Consider the following 20,444-nt stretch of genomic DNA (forward strand, 5'->3'; position numbering starts at 1 on the left):
ATTGTTCTGCGATAATTTGGCACAGTTCGACCAAGGAGGGACGTGCAATGTACCGGCCCGCCGACAGCTGGGAACGAGGAATAAGAAGTCCGAGCGTGAGCCTAAGCCGGAGCTGAGGCCGACAAAAGGCATGAGCCGGGAAACGAAACAGGCGCGCGGAGACCGGAAACTGAACCCCATGCCCAAGCCGGAACGAGAGCCTGAGCCACGAGAGTCATCAGGCGGGAGCCAGGAGCTGAGATCGCGAGGACAGCAGCCATTGGTCGGTGGCAGACGCCACTGGCCGGAGCGGAGCAGTCGGTGGGCGGGAGACCTTGGCTCGAGCATGGTGAGACTGACAGTCCGCGGTCGGGAGGCGGGATGGACGGCGGGAGCAGGGGCGCGGACGAACGGACAGGAAGTGTTGAGTAGCCGGTCAGAGGGGGCGGGGGGTTGCGGGCGGGGAGCGGGGTCGGAATCGGATCGCGATCGGATCGGATCGGATCGGGATCGGGACAGGCCGGGATCGGAATACGGATCGGATCGGGATCGGATCGGGATCGGCGATCGGACGGATCGGACCGGGGATCGGGATCGGGATCGGGTGGATCGGATCGGGATCGGTCGGATCGGATCGGGATCGGGACACCGGCACGCAGAACGCTCCGCTTTTCAGCGGGACACCAGCTGTCTGTCGGCTTGCGGCCAGGCGGATCTGACGACGTTTCGTCGCTCATTATCGGTACAGAAGGAACTCTGACGTCATCACAAATGGGCCGTGGAACCGTGGCCACGGCCCATTACCCCGAACATGCATAGCGGATTAGCACCTGGCGAAAGCATTTCACCTATCTGCGATACTTTAAACTTAACTGCCCAAATTGCATAGGCTACCACATGTTTCGCTAGGTTGTAAATTACGCCACGGCCCAAACTCCCTAGTTATGCAGCTCGGCCCAGTTTTACGCAATACCTACAGACACTTATTTCATGGGCAGTTTGCGTCACGCAGCCATTTCAGTTTTGAGCGCATGTGCAATACCAATTGCATGCCTAAAGAAAACAAAGATACCACATCACAAACCATTGCATTGTGTTCGTAACCATCAGATACAACTTCACTTTCGTCGTTTAAATCAAGCTACCATCTCGCAACAATCCGTAACAATGTAATCAAATCTTCTGGTCCCATCCTACGTAGCGAATGGTCGGAAGTTCCCTTGACATATACCTTTCGTAATTGTGTTGGAAGTTAACGCATTACTTTTCAGCTTCCAAATGGGAATATCATCGGATATGCCGATTGTCAAGACGAGAGCAACGTTGAAAACATCAACATACGCACTCTGAAAGAAATACCGGTAAATTTGGCTCAGAAAATAAAACTTTTCGACGGAAGCGGTTGCCTTCCGTCATTCGGTCGGGAACGCCGGCTCGCACATCCGGCACGAGCCGACCGCAGTCCGCCTCCGGCGGCCAGACGGCGTCCGGCGAATTAATTGTGCCAGCACGTGGCGGCGCGCGCCGCGCCACTGTTCGCCGCAGGTGCGCCGCGGCCGTGGACGGCCCCACGCGCGGCGCGCGGACCCGTTCTCACACTAGACAGTGGACGGCCTATTTCGGCTACGTGTCCCCATACCGGGCGGTAGTCCAGGCGCGGAGCGAGGCGGAGGGCGCGGGGCACATCGCGGACCGGGCGCAGGTACTCACGGACCACGGGCACGGCACTCACGGACCACGGGCGCGGGCACTCACGGACCACGGGCGCGGGCACTCACGGATCATGGACACAGCACTCACGGACCACGGACGCATCACTCATAGACCCAGGCACGGCACTCACGGACCACGGACGCAGTACTCACGGACCACGGGCCCGGCACTGACGAACCATGGACCCAGCACTCATGGACCACGAGCATTCGCGGATCATGGACCCGGCACTCGGGGACCACGGGCACGGCACTCACGGACCACAAACACTCACGGATCACGGACTACACGGCGGGACAGTCAAAGACCAATGGCCGGAGTCGGAGGCACCCGGACCATGGAATACCAGCCGGATGTCGGCACTCTATAACAAAGGACCGCGTGCTCACGGACCGGGGCCCGGGCAATGCTGCCTCAACATTGCCCCTCGCGGCCCACGCATCGGACAGGGACTGGCGGAGCATGCGCTGGGAACCTACGCACCGGGGACTCACGGGCCGGAGCTCACCGACCGGAACTCACCGACCGGAACTCACGCACCGGGAACTCACCGACCGGAACTCACGCACCGAGAACTCACCGACCGGAACTCACGCATCGGGAACTCACCGACCGGAAACTCATGGCACAGGAACTTACAGACCAGGGGTGAGTGATGACGTACTATGGATAGCGCGCGTCACCCACCGGCGGGGTTTGTGATGATCGCTGTGATCGCCTGACTTGACCTGAACTGTTCCACATCAGCGGTGTGGTGGCACCGTCCATGGGCGTGGCAGGCGGTGTGTTGCCGGAGTAGATGTATAGAAGTACACGTATAGGAGTAGATGTATAGGCTTCTCGACACAGCTGATCAGCGAGTTGCCTCTACCACGAACAGTATCGAGCTGTGCCGCTATAATCTTTGATATTTTGCTAGCAAAGCCAGCTCCTATAACCGTCGTCCCAGAACGGATGCCAAATTCCAGACAACTCAGTTCGGAAGCAGCGGCGGGTCCTGGATGCCGGGGCGGCGGAGGGCACAAACCACGGCCCGGCAGACGTCCGATGCGCGGCAGCCGGCACCAGCCATGAGTTGGGGACCATACCACTGGGCACGCGCGGCTGGCGTGTCCGTATTCCAGGCAGGACTCGGGTGCCCCTCGCGCGTGGCCGTGCGTTAGTTGAGCGGTCCTCTCTACAGACCGAGCGGTCGTCGAACGCGCCGCCCGCCCGGCGTCATCGGAGCCGCAGTGTTCTCGGCGCGCTGTCGGAGGCCGCCGCCGGCGCGCGGGCAGCTTGTTTAGCGCTGGCAGTGCGTCCGCCAAGCAGCGCGCGGCTCGAAAACAAACTCGCCATCAACTTGGCCCAGAAACCGGCGCAAGGTGACGCCGTCGGCCGGCGAGCGCACCGACCTGGCCGCCGTGTTGTTTTAGCCGAACCGAAAACATGGAGCCGTCGAACGAACGCGTTTTTTCGGCCGGGCCAGCGCTCGGAGCGACGCGGCGAAAACACGCCCGTCGGCGGGGTTTGTGATGATTCCCACGGCTGCCTGACCTGACCTGACCTGACCCACATCTGCGGTGTGGCGGCACCCTCCGTGGGCGTGGCAGCCGGTACGTGGGCAGTCGGGCAAACCCACTTCTGACCTAGTGGGGCCATACTTCTGTTCGCGCGCTATTGGCGTACACGGATACACTAAAGATGAAGATCACTCTACCAGTCTTCAGTGATACCGTTCAACCTTCTTAAAAAAGAGCGCAGCCACTCTCAGCGACGGGCGTCAGCACATTCCCTTTACGATCACCTTTGTAGACATTGGAGGATTACGTGTCACCTCCAACATACGACACACGCGGACTCGAGACACCTTCGGCATGCGGCTTACAGCACGCAGCACGACGGCGGCCAGCTGCCACAACAGACGTCATGCCACGGTGTTATTCCTAGTCCGCGATGCGTCTCTGGGACATCAAACTCCCAGGTCTCTCACAGACAGCCGTGTCCGTCGTTTGCGTTCAGTTGTTTATGGTGCCAGCCGACCGCGTTTGGCAGCCACCCGCGGCAGCTCCCGCCGTCTGGCAGCATTGGGTGGCGCCATCGCCTCTCTGGAAGCCATCGGCAGTCGTGACTGGTTCAGCAGTCTAGCACGCCCCGGCAGTCACGCACCCGAGTCTGACGGCTCTGCACAGCGCCGAATGGCTGCCAGACGGCTGCCGCAGCTCCTTTGCCGCGTTGGGGAAAACCTGCTTCCTCCAGCCAAGATGCCCAGGTGTTTAGCGTTGGGACATCACTATGTGACCTTGGCCGAGCCTGAAGGCGGTGGATCTCTAGGGAACTCCAACACTGAATGACCCGCCTAATCCAGTCTGGGCGCGATCCCGACAGGTTTGGACACCAGGCGACCTGTCCCTGCCTGCGTCAGTTAGATGATGCCGTTTAATCCGCCGTCGGCCCCCTGGCTTCTCGCCCCAGTCCGGGTCGCGCCGGCGCCGCGCCGTCCGGCCACGGTCGCCGACCTCTGGCGAGCCGTCACTGACTCGGGCGTGACGGGGTCGGCTGCAGCTGTGTCTCTGGCGTGCATGACAGGGCCCGGCTGCGCCACCGGCAGTCACGCGCGCGACGAGTGGCGGCTGTGGCCGCTCCGGCCGCCCTGCCGCCCCGATGCAGCGTCAATGGTAAGGGCGCACGAGCCGGCTTTTAGATGGCCCGAACAGCAGCAATGTGTGGGATTAGGACGCTGTGATTAACATAAACGAATGCAAGTGGCATTGCCACACAAGCCGCAACCTCCACTCTTGGTAATCCCGGGACTTTTTAACTGCAAGGGCTACGAGCATTTGCCGACATTTATCCTGCCCGTCCAGAAAATCCTCCGCCAGCGACGAGTACCGTTACTTCCAGTCAGTGGCAACCAACAACCAAACGTCACGCGTTTACGCCACCGGCGGCAGCGGTGTGCGAAGCCAGCTCATCCCAGCAGGGTGCGTTACAACGCTGCACGCCAATGCCGCGCGGAAGACCGGTAAACAAGTGGCTATTGCGGTGTCGGCGGTCCAAAGCCCGCACCAAGCACGGGACCACGGGTCGGCGGCTCCTCACCGCAGGGTCTCACGCAGTCTCGAGTTACACGCGCTCTCGGGGCCCGCCGCACCGGAGGAGGCGAGTGAAACTGTACTCCGACGCGGCGCCCGGAAGTTCCCGGAGTGCGAGGCCTCGTCGGATCGGACCGGGCGGACCGAGCTGAGCTGAGCTGAGCTGGGCTGGGACAGCACGGGCCGGCGGGCGGTATCCAGAATATGGTGCGCGACGCGCCAGGTCGCGCCGAAAACCTATTAAGAGCCTCTCCAACCCCCCGTTACGGCGTCTACTACGCGACATTGATTTGTTTATTTCTGATAATGGCTGTGATTTACGACGTGGTGGATATTACGAAAGCGGTGCCGGGACTGCCTGCCGACACTCATCAGGTCATCGGCTGTAATACGGTGTAGGCGAGGCCTCTGTTGGGTAACCGGGATGGCTGGAGGTGATAGGGCAGCGCGGCGAGCAGGCTGCAGGCTGGAGCGAAACACAGCGAAACGAGCGCCAGTTCAGCGCCAGCAGCGCCTCCCGGGCAGCTGGCGGATGCCAGTGACGTGGGAGACGCGCGTGTCCTCATCCAAAGCACGTCTCGGTGGGAGCACACAGTGCGGCAGCTCCACCTTTAAAGCCTCCCTGACCACTTCACGCTGAGCCCAACACAGCATCTCGCATCCCTTCCGTTCCCCGGGAACGCGGTGTGAAGCTCGGCGGGCACCGTCCGGCAACCTCTCCTCCGATCACCCACCTGACGAGGCTGCGTCGGGAGCCGTTCTGCGTGCCCTTCGCGGGCGTCACGCCCTCGTACAGCCGACTCTTGACCTCGCGCCGCGGTCGCGTCTTTTCCTCGTTCTTGTTCTGCTCGATGCGGCTCATGACCGCGTCCCAGCGACCCTTGGGCTGCGCGCGCTGCTGGCGCCGCCCCTCGGGCGCCGGCGTCGGTGCCTCCAGCATGGAGCGCAGCTTGCTCTGTACGTTCCGGCGCGGCAGAGGGTGGTTCATCTTGATCGGGTCCTTTTTGACGGGCAGCTCGCGCGCGCGCACCACGTGGCTGGGGATGGGGTCGCGGCGGCGGCGGGCGACGGGCTGCTCCGGCGCCGCCGCCGCGCCGGACGGCGTGGGCGAGGCAGGCAGAGCGGGGGCGGCGGCGCCGGCCGGCGACGACTGCTCCTCGGCCGGAGTCTCCAGCACCGGCGACAGCGTGGTCTCCTCCGTCTCCGCGATCGCCTCGATCTGCCGGACGGCGGTACGGTCAGACAAACAACGCGCGGACACGACGCAGGCACAACGCGGCGAGCAGTGTTCCGGTGACACCGTGAGAATGGGAACCCTGCCGCCGCCGGAATCCGCCCCGGCCGCATTGCGCCTTGTTACCTAACCGCGCTCGCGTGCACCCGCCGTCCCGCTCCCGTGCGGCACTTCTGAACCTCTGCAGCGCACAAGACGAGTTGATGGACGTTGCCAGTGACAGACTGACGTGGTCAGTGACAGACTGACGTGGTCAGTGGTCAGTGACAGATTGACGTGGTCAGTGGTCAGTGACAGACTGACGTGGTCAGTGACAGACTGACGTGGTCAGTGACAGCTCGGAGAACAGTTTGCGCCGTGCCATTCTCAGAAGAACCTCAGAGGCGGGCATCGCCTCTCTTTAAAGCCCGGACAAGCCGCCAAAGTTTAAAAACCGCCGCGGGCGCCGAACGTGGAGACGGTTGCGTGATCAGACTATGTCGGGCCGATGCCAGGCTCGGGTCCGATTCCGTGATCAGCTGGGTGTATCAATGTCAGATCGGGTGATCACCTGACCTACCTCGCGTCAGATCAATTGATCATCTGTCCGAATACAGGGTTCGGTGCTTAGCTAAGTCCAGAAACCGAGCAAGTTCCTGTCGGTTATACTCAGCGAGCAACTGACTCTCGTTCACACTCCGTGTTCAGCTGAGCAGCTTAGGTTAACTGTAAGTCAACAGAGTGTCTAGCACCCAACTCAAATGACCGGCACGAAAGGCTCCATGTCGAGGGAACTGATCGGCTCTGATATCACGCTGACTGAAGAGACCGATTTGGCCGCCTCTGAAGTCATGCTGAGCATATGGGCTGACTCCTAGATCCTACTGAGAGTCACCTCTCGGATAACACCAATCATTCTGAGTCAACTGACTTATCATGATAACAAGCTTTTCGTTAACTACAGGCATTAAGTTGAATTAGTTGAGCTACCCAGGGTGCCCCACCAAGCGCCAGGGCTGGCCGATTCAGGCCCCCAGCCCCGAACCTCCCCTCCCCCACCCCCACTCAGTCAGAGTTGGCCGACTCAGAACGTCCCCAACCCAGAGTCAGAGCTGCCCGACTCGGAGTGTCCCAGCGCGAGTTCACTGACCGGCTCGCGGTCGGGCTCGGCCGAGCGGCGCGACTCGGCGTCCGAGTAGACGCCGCTTGACTCCATGTCGTCGGTGAGCCGGTGCTCGGCCTCGCTCTCGGTGCCGGCGGCGCCCTCGCTGCAGAAGTCCGAGTCGGTGAGTACGTCCAGCCGGGGCGGCGGCCGCGCCGGGTCCTCGCTTGGCGTGCCTGGCGACGGGGGAAGCGGCGGTCAGAGCGGGTCGGAGCGGGTCGCACGACGAGTGGCAGTGGCAAGGACGATGTGTCACCTGTGTAAGGTCAAGTAGGTCGGATCAAAGGTGTCGGCGAAACAGGATATTCCTGAGCACACAGGTCAGTGACGGCGGGTGGGTTGAAACACACAGATCAGGCGCGTAATGTTGCTTCCGGAATGCAAGCTCGTTGTGCATTTTAAGGCCGTGTTGAGGCGGGTCATGCCAAAGTCAGACCAGCCAACCGACTTCCGCTAGCGTGCACCGAAATATCGTAGCCATTTCGCATACATACGCCTTCTTTGCGACCGAGGCTCGTTTCTCAGCGTCCGCGCCAAGCGGGCGGCCGGCCGGGGTCGAAGGGCAGACCACTCAGACAGTAACGTCACCACAGTATGCACCACCTCAGCCGGCCGCGTGCCAAACGGCCGACCACAATCGCACGTGGGCGGCACTAAATCGCGGTCAGCTGGGCCGGGCGCCAATCTAAGGCATCAGCACTCAAGCAGCCCAGACAAGGACACGGCCACCGCCTGGGCGGCAGCAATCGGGGTGACTGGCGACGTATGAATCTCCGGACTGGGGAGCACGCTTGCGCTGGTCACACTTTCTGCAGGACACGTATAGACTTTGCTGAGTGTTCGGCACGGTAGTAATGAATCTTTCGAGCAGGCTGTTTACTCGTTTTCTTTTCGCTACAACTGTTTTCGCGCCGTGGACTGAGTTTGGCAGCATTGAAAACATTAAGCGCACTTCCAGAAGTGCATTTTAACTTCCACTTGTCAAGGCTGCCCATAGCACAAACATAATCCAGCTCCTCGGAACTTTGGTCCAAACACCAAACTTGCACGCGCCGCTGACAACGCGTCTTTTCAATGCGGTCGCGGAGCGTCCCAATGCGGCCAGCTGCCGCCGCCAGCAGCCGGCAGCCCGGCCGGCAGCGGCACCGGAACCGATTCGGCCGCGATTCGGCCGGCTTGGAGCGACACAGGCGCGTCGTGACCGCCCACGGCTCGAAAGCGGCGCTCCCAGTCATCGCCGCACTGTCCGGGCGCCGCGCGGCCTTTGTACCGGCGCCCCTGGATTGTGCGGCGGCGGCGGCGGTGCGACGCTACTGATTGCGTGCTCCGCCGGCTGTGTCCCCAAACGGAGCGTGTTGTCGCGACCGCCAGACCCGAACGGCGCCACCGCTCCCCGGCCGCGCCGTGCGGCACCGGCAGACACAAAACAAGCTTGCCTTCCTCCAGGTACCGGTTCCGAGCGTGAAGGTCGTTTCTGTGACGGCAGCTTTTCTCGCAAAATTAGTGATATCATCGCTGGTTAGCGGTTCCTTTTTGTGCTTGCAGTCGAAAGGACCCCGAGATAGCACCAGAGTAGGATGGCTGGGTCACTTACGTTTCGCATTGAAATCTGGACGCACTACATACGGGTAACGCCAACGAAACATCGCACCTACTGGCACGATTGCATCACTGAAGAGATAGGCAAGTCGCAACATCTCGAGCCTGGCAAAACCTTTGCTATCATAGATGACCTCATGATAATCCGCAGCCTCACCCGGCCCTCGAACACACACTCGTCATTCGAACGAACCGCTGCAAACATTGATTGCTTGGCTTCGTCACATCGCCGAACCTTGTCTAGACCTTCTCAGAGGAGGATTATTTACCCCCAGACCCAAACAGGCCGGGCTTTAGTTCGAGCTTCACGCCCCGCGATGATGTCAGGAAAACCCCAGAGAGCGAGGCTCACGCGGTCACGCCACACAGAGAAGTGTCCGCGCCACCAAAGTGCGTCCCATCCGGTATAGCTTGGAACAACTGTCAAAAATAGGCGGCCGCCCAACGGACGGAGCGCGCCTCACAGCCACAAACGTGACAGCTCAACACATGACAGTCAGCTCCACACCTGACAGTCAGCTCCACACATGACAGCTCCATACATGCATTCGCTTCACACCCAGCAGGCAGCTCTACACCTGACAGTCAGCTCCACACCTGACAGTCAGCTCCATACCAGACAGTCAGCTCCACAGCAAACAGTCACTTCCACACCTGACCGACAGCTCCACTTCTGACAGTCAGCTCCATACCAGACAGTCAGCTCCATACCAGACAGTCAGCTCCACACCTGACAGTCAGCTCCACGCCTGACAGTCAGCCCCACACCTGACAGTCAACTCCACACCCGACAGCTCCACAGCTGGCCGGTAGCTCCACTCCTGACAGTCAGCTCCATACCTGACAGTCAGCTCCACACCTGACCGACAGCTCCACACCTGAAAGTCAGCTCCGCATCTGACAGCCAGCTCCATACCTGACCGACAGCTCCACTCCTGACAGTCAGCTCCACACCTGACCGGCAGCTCCGCTCCTGACAGTCAGCTCCGCACCTGACCGACAGCTCCACTCCTGGCAGTCAGCTCCACACTTGACAGTCAGCTCCACACCTGACCAATAGCTCCACACCTGACAGTCAGCTCCACATCTGACAGTCGGCTCCATACCAGACAGTCAGCTCCACACCTGACAGTCAGCTCCACACTTGACAGTCAGCTCCATACCAGACAGACAGCTCCATACCAGACAGTCGGCTCCACACCTGACAGTCATCTCCACACCTGACAGTTAGCTCCGCACCTGACAGACAGCCCTGCGCCTTTGTTATCGGGCCCGGGACACCAGGTGCGCTAGGTGATCAGCTGTTGGCCGTCACGCTGTCCCGCTCCGCCGCACCCCTGCCCGGGCGGTCTCTGTATCGATCGCGACAGGTGAGCCGGCCAGTGCAGGGAGCAAAACTGGGCCAAACATGGGGACGAACGCGACGGCGAGCCGGGTGGATCCGTGACGGCCACCCCACGTGGAATTTCACGTGGAATTTCAACGAACTTGTCCACGCACAGGCGGAAACGGATTTGTCGTTATCCACGATCTGCTCCCATTTGCGCCACGGATAGGCAGATGCGGACGAAAACGAACGCTTCTGTATGGTACGGCGAGTGCATTGGGGGGTTGATAAGAGAGCACGGGACACCAATCGCATAATCGCTTTATTGTGTAGTTTCGCAGCTTGACAGGATGGGCGCACGACCATAGACGTGGGAACATACAGGGAGCGTGGCTCAAGGCCGGTTTGATTCGTTGTGTTCACTACCTTAATCTCTAGAATCAATTTTCCGTCGCGAGCGGGCACGGGCTGAACATTTTCTGGTCGTCGGTAACCGCGCCCACGCGTGGTTGCGAGTCCTGTGTGGTAAGACCGCGCCAGCGTAACACACAACACACACGGCAGTGAACGAGCATTGATCTACTCGAACCACCTGTGATGTCGCAACCAATCAGCGCTGCTTTGAGCGGTCCTCGTCAGAACGACACGATCGCTGCGAGGACCGAGCGTCGCGCCTCCATAGACATCTCCGCCCTGCTCTAAATCTTCACACGCCAGCGGACGTATTCAGTGCACCATGTCTCCGTCCGCGTCCCAACGGGCATAGATCACTCGGCCGTCACTGGTGCGGGGCGCCGGCGGATCGGACCGGCTCCGGGGCCGGGCGCCGGCGGATCGGACCAGCTCCGGGGCCGGGTGATGGCGGATCGGGCCGGTTCCGTGGCCGGGAGACGGCGGATCGGACCGGCTCCGTGGCCGGGTGACGGTGAATCGGACCGGCTCCGGGGTCGGGTGCCGGTGGATCGAACCGGCTCCGGGGTCGGGTGCCGGTGGATCGGACCGGCTCCGGGGTCGGGTGCCGGTGGATCGGACCGGCTCCGGGGTCGGGCGCCGGCGGATCGGACCGACTCCGTGGCCGAGCGCCGGCGGATCGGACCGGCTCCGTGGCCGGGTGCCAGCGGATCGGGCCAGCTCCGTGGCCGGGTGACGGCGGATCAGACCGGCTCCGTGGCCGGGTGACGGTGAATCGGACCGGCTCCGTGGCCGGGTGATGGCGGATCGGACCGGCTCCGTGGCCGGGCGCCGTTGGATCGGACCAGCTCCGGGGCCGGGTCCTCGTCGTCCGGCGAAGGTTGCCGCCAGACGGCCGTAACCACGCCCGGAGATTGGCGCGCGCCCGTGCTGCGCCGCTGAGCAGGGCCACACCCTCGGCGCCCCCGGCTGGCCGGTCCGGTGCGGCTCGGCACGGTAACACAGGGCCCGACGAAGCGAGGACGTCGCGCTGGTGGTGTGCTCAGGTCTTGGGGACATGTTTCCGCGCGAACTGCAGCCCTCTGTCGTGCAGTGTACTAGCCACGTCAATCGTCGTCTCCTGCACACCTGTTTCAACCGCCGTTCCCTACATTTCAGTCAGCCTCTGCTGTTCCCTTCACCCTCACATCAGCGCTGCTGAACACAACGCCTCGCACCAGGTACCGCCATTCTTAACAATCCCACGTCTGTTGTCCTCCGCACCCCGGACCAGCTGATGATTCTTCGCACCCATGATCGGGTGTCGCCTCCCACCGAGCACCCATCGGCTTCTCTCGCACGGGTCGCGCCGCCCGCAACAGAGGAGACACCGGCGGCGTGCTGTTGGTGTCCGAAGGCCCCGCCCTGCCCCGCCGCGATTGAGGCCAATTACACGCACACCTGGCCCGTCATTATTGTTGTCGGACAATGACACCGGCGTGCGGAAAACGGAATAACGGAGCACGGCCGCTGGTGAGCCGAGAATAGTCGGCGTACCGACCACGCTGAAGCTGCGTGCCGAATGGCATGAGTCCTTTTCACGTTCGATGCTGAGGATCTCGTGAAGCGCAGAAACCGCAAAGGAACGTTTCAAGCGATTCCACGAGTCTTCTTTGAACAGCATGGCGGCTGAGAGCCGTGCTGCGTCTCAAGGCGTAGCCAATGAGAAACGCCGGACTCTGGGCCACTTGACCGTCTTCTCCGCGGTCTCGGATCGATCGTCTTCGGGTGGTCCATGGGCAGTTCTGATTTTCCAGTAATAGTCCGATCGTAGGCAGATATCCAAGCGGTTGGCCGCCCATCTCGGACGGCCAGGAGAAAGATCCGATGCCTCCCTGATAGAGGCAAATGTCCTGCGCATCCGCGACACAAGCACCCATTGAAGTCGGCGGCCAGCAAATCACGTCCGATACGCGAGAGGCGAACAGAAGGGGCCCTGTGCGAGGCCCAGCGCGCTGTGCCATTCACCGTGCGACTGGCGCCGCGCTGCCAGCTGCCGGCCCCTAATGGGCAGCATTGTGCGGCGCGTGGCACCGCCACTGAGGCGAAGTCTCGGCCGGCGCGCACAGACTCCGAGCGTGGCCGCCGCGCGAGGCCGACCGGCGGAGACGACCGCGATCTGCGGCGCTGGTCGCGATGCCAAACTGAGTTCAGCGAAGCGATCAGCGTACCTCGTCCACAACGGAAGGCGCAAGCAGTTCCACGACGCGAGGTCGGTGAGTTTGCCTCTAGTCGACGCGCAAAAGTCTTGAAATATCGACGTCTCTTCCCGCAAGAGGCTGTGTCCCGCGGGTGTATGGTTTCACCCGTCTTGAGTGTGTGGATGTACATGGGTGCACATGGGTGTACAGTGATGCAACCAGTTGGTCCACTGAGCGCCGTGGGCGCACATGGTGGAGTAATATCGCTGCAATTATCGATCACATCCTTAAGCAGCTCTTATAAGAGCCAACGATCTCGTTTCGAAACGACTGATAGATTGCCACAGGCTGATTATTTGACCACTTGATTTTGCTCCACCTGCTGGCGCCATTGGGCACGGCCACATTCGGCGCAGCAGGGTAACTGCACCGCGCACCGCACTGCGCACGGCATGTGCTGGAGCACGTAAGGTGCTCCGTGCCGGAACGTGACGTATCTGCAGAAGATATGACCCCGCTTACAGCGGCACCGTGTTCATTTGAACAAGCAGTTACGGTTTGTTGGGGTTGGGCGGTTAGCTTTGATCAGGGTGATAGTGAGTTTTCAGGATTCTTTCGATCCTTTAGTGACGTCTTTAGATGTGAGCAACCAACCTAAGGACACGTGTATAAGCTTGCAAAATATTCTAGTGTATTCAAAATATTCCAATAGCATCAACATTAATAGGACGATAGTAATAACCTTATTCTTTGTGAAAAAAAACAAGAGAATGGGGAGGTAGATGCGTTGATATTTCGGCAACATGCCTTTATCGAAACAAATATCAGTTTCGACTACTAATATTTGTTTCGACAAAGGTATGTTGCCGAAATATCACAGCATCTATCTCTCCATTCTTCGGGTTTTTCTACGAGGAATACAGCTAGTTCAACTGTCTTATCTACGTGCATATTTGTCGCAAATGCATTAAACAACTTAGGCAATTACCAATATTAAATTTGAATGTGTTAGCTATATGACTTCGTATTTGTCATCGGAAATACCAGGTTAACTCTGATCTCGTTCTGGTAGAACTACACGTCTGTGTTCCAATGGATCTAAATTCCTGGGGTGACTCTAGTGCGGATGCTGAGGCGGACGCAAACGAACACATCCAGCCACAATTGCGTCTTGCATAACGCACGATCGTGCGGTCTACGGCACGAGTGTAATTGCCGGTCCTGGAACCTCACGAAAACAAAGTAGTTGAAAGGTCACTGGAGGGGGACATCGACACAAAACACGGTTCACCGGCGGTGGAGACGGCACGTGATCAGTGGGATCAGGAAACCTACACATCCAGCACTCCGGCTGCATATCCATTTGGCACCGCCGCTCGCGGCATCACCCCAATCTGTTCGTGTGGACGTCTGTGCACGCCGCTGGCGGAGCTGGCGCCTCCGAGCGGGGCGCTGCTCGGTGCTGCGGGGCGCTGCGGGGCGCTGAGGGGCGCTGTTTGGTGCTGAGGGATACTGCTCGATGCTGAGGGGCGCTGAGGGGTGTTGCCTGGTGCTGAGGGGTGCTGCTCGGCGCTGAGGGGCGTTGCTCGGTGCTGCAGGGCGCTGCTCGGTGCTGCGGGGCGCTGCTTGGTGCTGAGGAGCTGCTCGGTGCTGAGGGGCGCTGAGGGGTGCTGCTCGGTGCTGAGGGGCGCTGTTTGGTGCTGAGGGGCGCCGCTTGGTGCTGAGGGATGCTGTTCGATGCTGAGGGGCGCTGAGGGGTACTGCCCGGTGCTGAGGGGTGCTGCTCGGCGCTGAGGGGCGCTGCTCGGTGCTGATGAGCTACTCGGTGCTGCCTGGTGCTGAGGGGCGCTGCTCGGTGCTGAGGGGCGCTGCTCGGTTCTGAGGGGCGCTGAGGGGTGCTGCCTGGTGTTGAGGGGCGCTGCTCAGTGCTGAGGGGCGCTGAGGGGCGCTGATCGGTGCTGAGGGCCGCTGAGGGGTGCTGCTCGGTGCTGAGGAGCTGCCCGGTGCTGCGGGGTGCTGCGGGGCGCTGCTCGGTAATGAGGGGCGCTGCTTGGTGCTGAGGGGAGCTGCTTGGTGCTGAGGGGCGCTGCTCGGTGCTGAGGGGGGCGGCTCGGTGCTAAGGGGCGCTGAGGGGTGCTGCCTGGTGCCGAGGGTTGCTGCTCGGTGCTCAGGAGCTTTCCGATCAGCGCGACATTCGACCACCAGGCGGGGCGGGCCGCGGCGGACTCCCAGGTCAGGTCATCTAGTCACCAGGCAACTCTGGAGTCGACGGGCAGCTCTCACCATCAGCAGACGGTTATCGGACTGATCTGGTGCTGAAGCTATTCGTACTGCGCTCGCATCACCTAGCAAGCCGCGACTGTCACCGTGGGACACTGCGATTCGTAACAAAAATCCTTCGAGACAGAATGCTGGAGATCAATGATACGGTGACGAGCTTCAACATACCCGACGCGGCAGTGACAGCCATATGCCGCCAAGATGTTCCCAAGGTTGTGCAGTGTTTACCTCGTCCGTCTCCTCTGACATAAGTGCTTGTTTTGAAACGCGATGCAACGGGATGCCAAGAAGCTTTTTGTTGCTTCTAATTCGAAACCAGCCAACCGAACTGCCGCGTTTCATTCTACCGACGACTTAACTTGCATTTACACCAGAGAAGAGCAAGATACCCACGGTGTTTCTGACATATCTGGCTGCTCATTTTGACGGTATGACTCGGAAAACAATGGTACGTCCACATGGCAGAAGAACAAATAAACATGCAAGCAAATACGGCCAACCAGAAATGAAACGACGTCCCTCACCACCACACAAGCGTGCCACTCGGACTAGCTCTGCTGCCCATCTGACCGCCCACGTCGCCAGATCCGCTGACGCCACAGATGGCGCCGGGCGCAGGCCGCAGGGCCGCCATCCCCCTGTCCCGCCCGCTGCCGACCGGTACCTGTGTCAAACTCGCTGTCGCCCTGGTAGCCGCCGTCGATGCTGGTGGTGGAGATGGCGCAGCTAGTGGCCGGGTCTGGCCGCTGCGTCTCGGGCTCGCTGAACACCACCGACTTGCGGTCCGGCCCGGTCGCGTCCTGCGGCCCGGCAACGATGTGTCACACGTCGCCGACGTCGACGGCACCGATGCCGGAAGTCGACACATCCGGCCGGCAGAGATGTGAACGCAAAAACGGCGCACAAAAAGCCGTGACAAGTACAAACACTAAAACGGCTGGGTCCCCCCCCCCCCCCCAATGTCAGGTACGGGAAGTTAAAAAGGAAGGGGAGGGACCAGCGGCCTGGTGCTGTCTGTGACACCATCATCGATATATTTCACTGCCACATTGAAGTTGGCGTCTAGAGACAGGCCCGCCCTGTGCATCCGTCAAACATCAGGTTGTCTGTGAAGCCGCCGACTGTAACACCATATTATCCGCACCACCTCCGGTCGCTCGGCGGCGCCGGCAGCGGCAAATACACGCCCTCCAAACATCCGGCCGCTGCGCCGATTCCGGCGCAGCGCGCCAGTCCGCCGCCGGCGCCGCAATGGCCCGCCACCGCCGGCGGCCACGGAAGCACGAGCTGCCTCCCGACTCGGCCAGAAATGGGCCGCCGGGTGGGCGGACGCGCGGCGGCGCCGGCGCTCGCGACGTCTTTCAAGCGAGGAACGTAGACAACTTCACCGCACACTCTGCGGCGAACCCCTGCCAGTGTCCGCACAGAGCGTACAGATGACCTTGGAATCGTGGAGTGGAGCTGCCTTGGTGGCGTGGGCGGCGCAGCCCGAGGCGTCAGCGACGCGCCGCTGATGTGGCCCGGTGCACAGCAACACGGGTTCACTGTTCGCCGCCGGCCGTAAAGCTGGCACGCGGCACGGCTCGCCTCGGCTGACCTCGTTTGCCCCCGGCGTTTCCGCGGCGGTGCACCGGCCAACACAGCCGTGCACATATTCCTGCCGACGTGGGCGTCCCGGGAAAACGGGCGTCCAGTTGGCGTCCACAGAGAGCGACTGCGCGGCGGCAAGAGGACTGGGTGCAATGGAGGTCGCCAGGCATTCAGCAGTGGAAGCAGGGGTTTCGCAGAGACTGGGTCCAAAGCTCGGCGACCAAAGCCGATCATGTTCGCCCTGCTCGCGATTTTAGTTGGCCCAGCCCTGAGCCCAGACGGTATGGGTCAAGCCAGGCCACCTGGCTTTTGCCTGGATGATTTCTTGAATCTAAACTGAAAACGCGACGAGCTATCCGCTTGGTAGGCCCTTCACATGGCCGGCGACGACGGCGGACCGACGCTGCACCGGCCGGCGGCCCGCCGCCCTCCACCGCCGGGCGGCCGGCCGCCGGCCGCGCTCCACATCCAGCGGGGAGGGGGTCGGCCGAGCCGGCGGTCTGTGGCACGGTACGGCGCCCCCGCCGACCGGTCACGCCCGGCCGCCACGGCAACCACGCAGAGGCGGCACCGGAACAGATGGAGTCTGGCTAACTCCCCTCCCCCCACCGGACAAGGGGGCTACGTGAACTGTGCCGACTCCCGACAGACAACCTAGATCGTAAGGTGGGTGGAGCACCCAATCGCGGAGGACCAGTAATCCACACCTTTTAAGACGGAATAAACTCAGTCACGCAAATTTGATGAGTAAGATGGGACCACTCAGCCGATGGTGTCTCACAAACAGGTGGACTTCATCGAACGGGGCTAATTAACACCTCAGAGCATTCACAGCAGCATGAACTCAACACACGAGAAGGACCTGTCTCATCGCCGGCGTATCACCGCAGACTCACAGCGCTGCGGGGCTCTCCGGGGCAGAAGACGCAGCACTTCTTCCACACAACGCCCCGGGGATGCGGCGGCGGCGTGCGTGACCTCGAGCTCAGAGGCTGGCCAGGCACTGACAATGGCCGCTCGCTTCTTAGATCTCCTGTTATCTGACCGGCAGATTGTACGACAGATACTCACCTACCGCGGCTGGCAATGCTATCTTCTTTAGCGCGGGCACAAACTGAGCCTTGAGAACAAAGATAAAAGAAAGCAGGTGCTCTGATTTGCCGTCTTAACAGCTTACAATTGAGAACCGTAGGTGGGTAGCACAGTTGACCTGTTTCTGAGCCCATCAGCGGCGGCCAGGGTTAACTGTCACGTGAGCCTCAATAGCAATGCAGCCCAAAACACAAGGCGGAGAGCTTGGAGGTAACTGAAATCTTCCCAGAAGCCCGAGTCAAAGGCATGCATGGACTTACAGGCGACGAGAGCTACGTATAAACTGAGGCGCATCGACTGACCGGCGGCGGGAATGTCACGAAATATGACGGGTCTGCGACCTTTAACACGTGCCCGGGTGGCCGGCTGAATACCCTTCGCTCGGGTGGGGGTCAATTTGATTCCCCTGCGATATCGATAACTAAGATTGCTAGAAACGCCAAACTCACAGAGTGCATAAACCTGTACGTGAGCTCGCTTGTGCCAAAATCTGAGGTTTCCAGGACAGATAAGGTCTTGATAGGATCCTGAGGTCAGATAAGGTCCAACAAGGTCAAACTCCAAATTGGTGTGTCAAGTGCCCTCAGACATTCTTATGCAACCGCCGTAAAGCTAGATATATGTTCTACGCAAAACGTCAGTGAGGTCAGCGACCTACTTTGACCTTTACGGGGCCCAGATGGCAACATATCTACGAGATTGCTCCTGTACTACCATCCAAATAAGCGTCAGGGATTACGCCAGGCCGCATGTTCCTAAACAAATTGTTGACCTGGGTCATTTGAGGTCAGCGACCTACTTTGATTCTTTTAGACCATGAAACATGTCTGTTGCCGTACGTGTCATCAATAGATTCGAAATAAGCACCAGAAACTACCCCATGAAACCAAATTCGAGGGAAAAAGCAGGTTAGTTTTGACCTCGTTTTGATCTTCGTGCCTGACTAATTCAATTGCATCGGTTGTTTCTAAATTTACTTGATCTGTTACTCAAGAAACCTTCTCAGATATGTACGGCTTCGCCTAACACTCCGTTGTTGCATTACATTGAACGATTCCCCTAGAAATGACCTTCGCTGACAACCATGGCTTAACTTTGTCCTTCCATACGTCAGTGACCTTACAAGGTGCATCCCTTTTTTATCAAACGATCCGCTTTTCAACTCTCTACAGCTATGCAAAGTTTGGAGCGGCTACGTGGCACCGTTCGGAAATCATTCTGGAAAAATTATTCGGAGGGTCAGTTTGACACCCACCCGAGCGCGCGTCAAAGGGAATATGCCACCTTTTTGTATTTTCACTTATTGTTGGTTCGGACGCGTCCGATTGGATCGGTGATACAAGTTTTCTCCAAATCTTTCGAAACAGCTCATAATTTTGCTTTGAAGTTGCCGCCCCTGCGGGAGAAATTCAGAACTTGATCATTGCATCTCGTACCCACTCCTACGAATGTAATGCGATTCATTTGCATTCATTTCCCAACGTCTGTGTTCTATTAAGTTTGCCACACGCAAAGTTGCCAAAATGCTTGTGCAATAAAAGCTATGAAAGCTTGAAATACCCGGTTCATAGAAAAAGACACGCAAACAAGGGGCTAGTAACTCGCAGATTACACGAAATGATATACTATGGCTTCGATATATTCCCTATTTCGTTTGCCATGCGGTGTTTCCCACAACGGCTCTTTTCGCCGCGCACTTCAGCTTTGGGAGACGAAATGCCACGCGGTCTATAGTGACGCACTAGTTCAAACTTTAACCCATGCGCTTCTCCGTGTCTGGCCCCGGTCGCCCGCTGTGTCAATCACAAGCGTTCCTTTGTGGTGACGTTATTCATAACTAGAGATTTTTCTTAATGCCGCAGGCCCATAATGTGCGGGTTAAAACAGCTCAAAAGTAGTACATCTAACCCGTAACCGCTGACAGCGGCCCTCAGCAGATTCTGTCGTCATCGTGATGGCGGCGGTCGCGAAAGCTGCAGCTATTGCGGGCTTGGAATACACTCTATGGCAACCAAGAAAGGATGGATTGCGGTGCTGCTGCAAAGGTTGACAGTGTAATTCGGTAAAGAATCAAAATGTATATCCTTAGCTTATCTTGATGGTGCTGCAGTGACACTACTCAGTGTTATCATTAGATGTGAATGGTCCTGAGGTTTTACCAGAGCACAGTTATCTTTTCAAAAATATGCCCCAAAGCTGGGACACTACCTTCAAACGGATGCAAACAGGCAACGTTAAAAACTCTGGCTGCAGACAGACATTCCATAGACCTTTTAAAAATAAGACTCAAATGTCTTTGGAAAGGTACTACTATCAAGCAATTTTCAAGTTTGGTTTGTATGGTCGCATTCGGATGGCAAATTGCAACGAAGACAGAACAGAAGGAACCAGAGCAAATCGAGGACTGATGGCATAAAGCGGTAGTTGCATGTAATGCAAACGGTCACAAAATGAGACGCTGCGCCCCATTTTTGTCCCCCTCCCGTATACATCCCCTCTGAGGACAGGGCGGGGACCTCACATAATCAAATGTTACAAAAGGTGCGGGGACCTCACATAATCAAATGTCACAAAAGGTCCAAATTGTTTGACTTACAGCAGGACAGCGCGCCATCAACCCGCATGACTGCGCCATTTGTGACACATGTGAGTCGTGCCACGGACGAACTCTGCCTCCCATCGGAGCAGGATCATCCCAGCCCTTCTCTGTTTTTGCCGCACCGGCTATGAGAACCGCAACGCGAAAACGCCGACCAAGTCAGAAAGCGTGCGCGCACTACTATTGACATCGACATATACATGCATATTATATATATATATATAT

General features: G+C 59.1%; 1 protein-coding gene across 1 annotated transcript in view; it reads right to left on the reverse strand.

The window, feature by feature from the left end:
- LOC119108218 (serine/arginine repetitive matrix protein 1) overlaps positions 1–20,444 on the reverse strand; it is a 61,137-nt gene that overhangs the window by 35,847 nt on the left and 4,846 nt on the right. Inside the window, exons 5-7 of the mRNA XM_037231801.1 lie at positions 15,603–15,738; positions 7,130–7,317; positions 5,501–5,985 (exon numbers count right to left, since the gene is read on the reverse strand). Of these exons, the coding sequence (XP_037087696.1) occupies positions 5,501–5,985; positions 7,130–7,317; positions 15,603–15,738 (809 nt within the window). The remainder of the gene's footprint in view (positions 1–5,500; positions 5,986–7,129; positions 7,318–15,602; positions 15,739–20,444) is intronic.

This window comes from Pollicipes pollicipes, unplaced genomic scaffold (assembly GCF_011947565.3).
Source record: "Pollicipes pollicipes isolate AB1234 unplaced genomic scaffold, Ppol_2.1 Scaffold_6686;HRSCAF=7923_pilon_pilon_pilon, whole genome shotgun sequence".
NCBI lineage: Eukaryota > Metazoa > Arthropoda > Thecostraca > Pollicipedomorpha > Pollicipedidae > Pollicipes > Pollicipes pollicipes.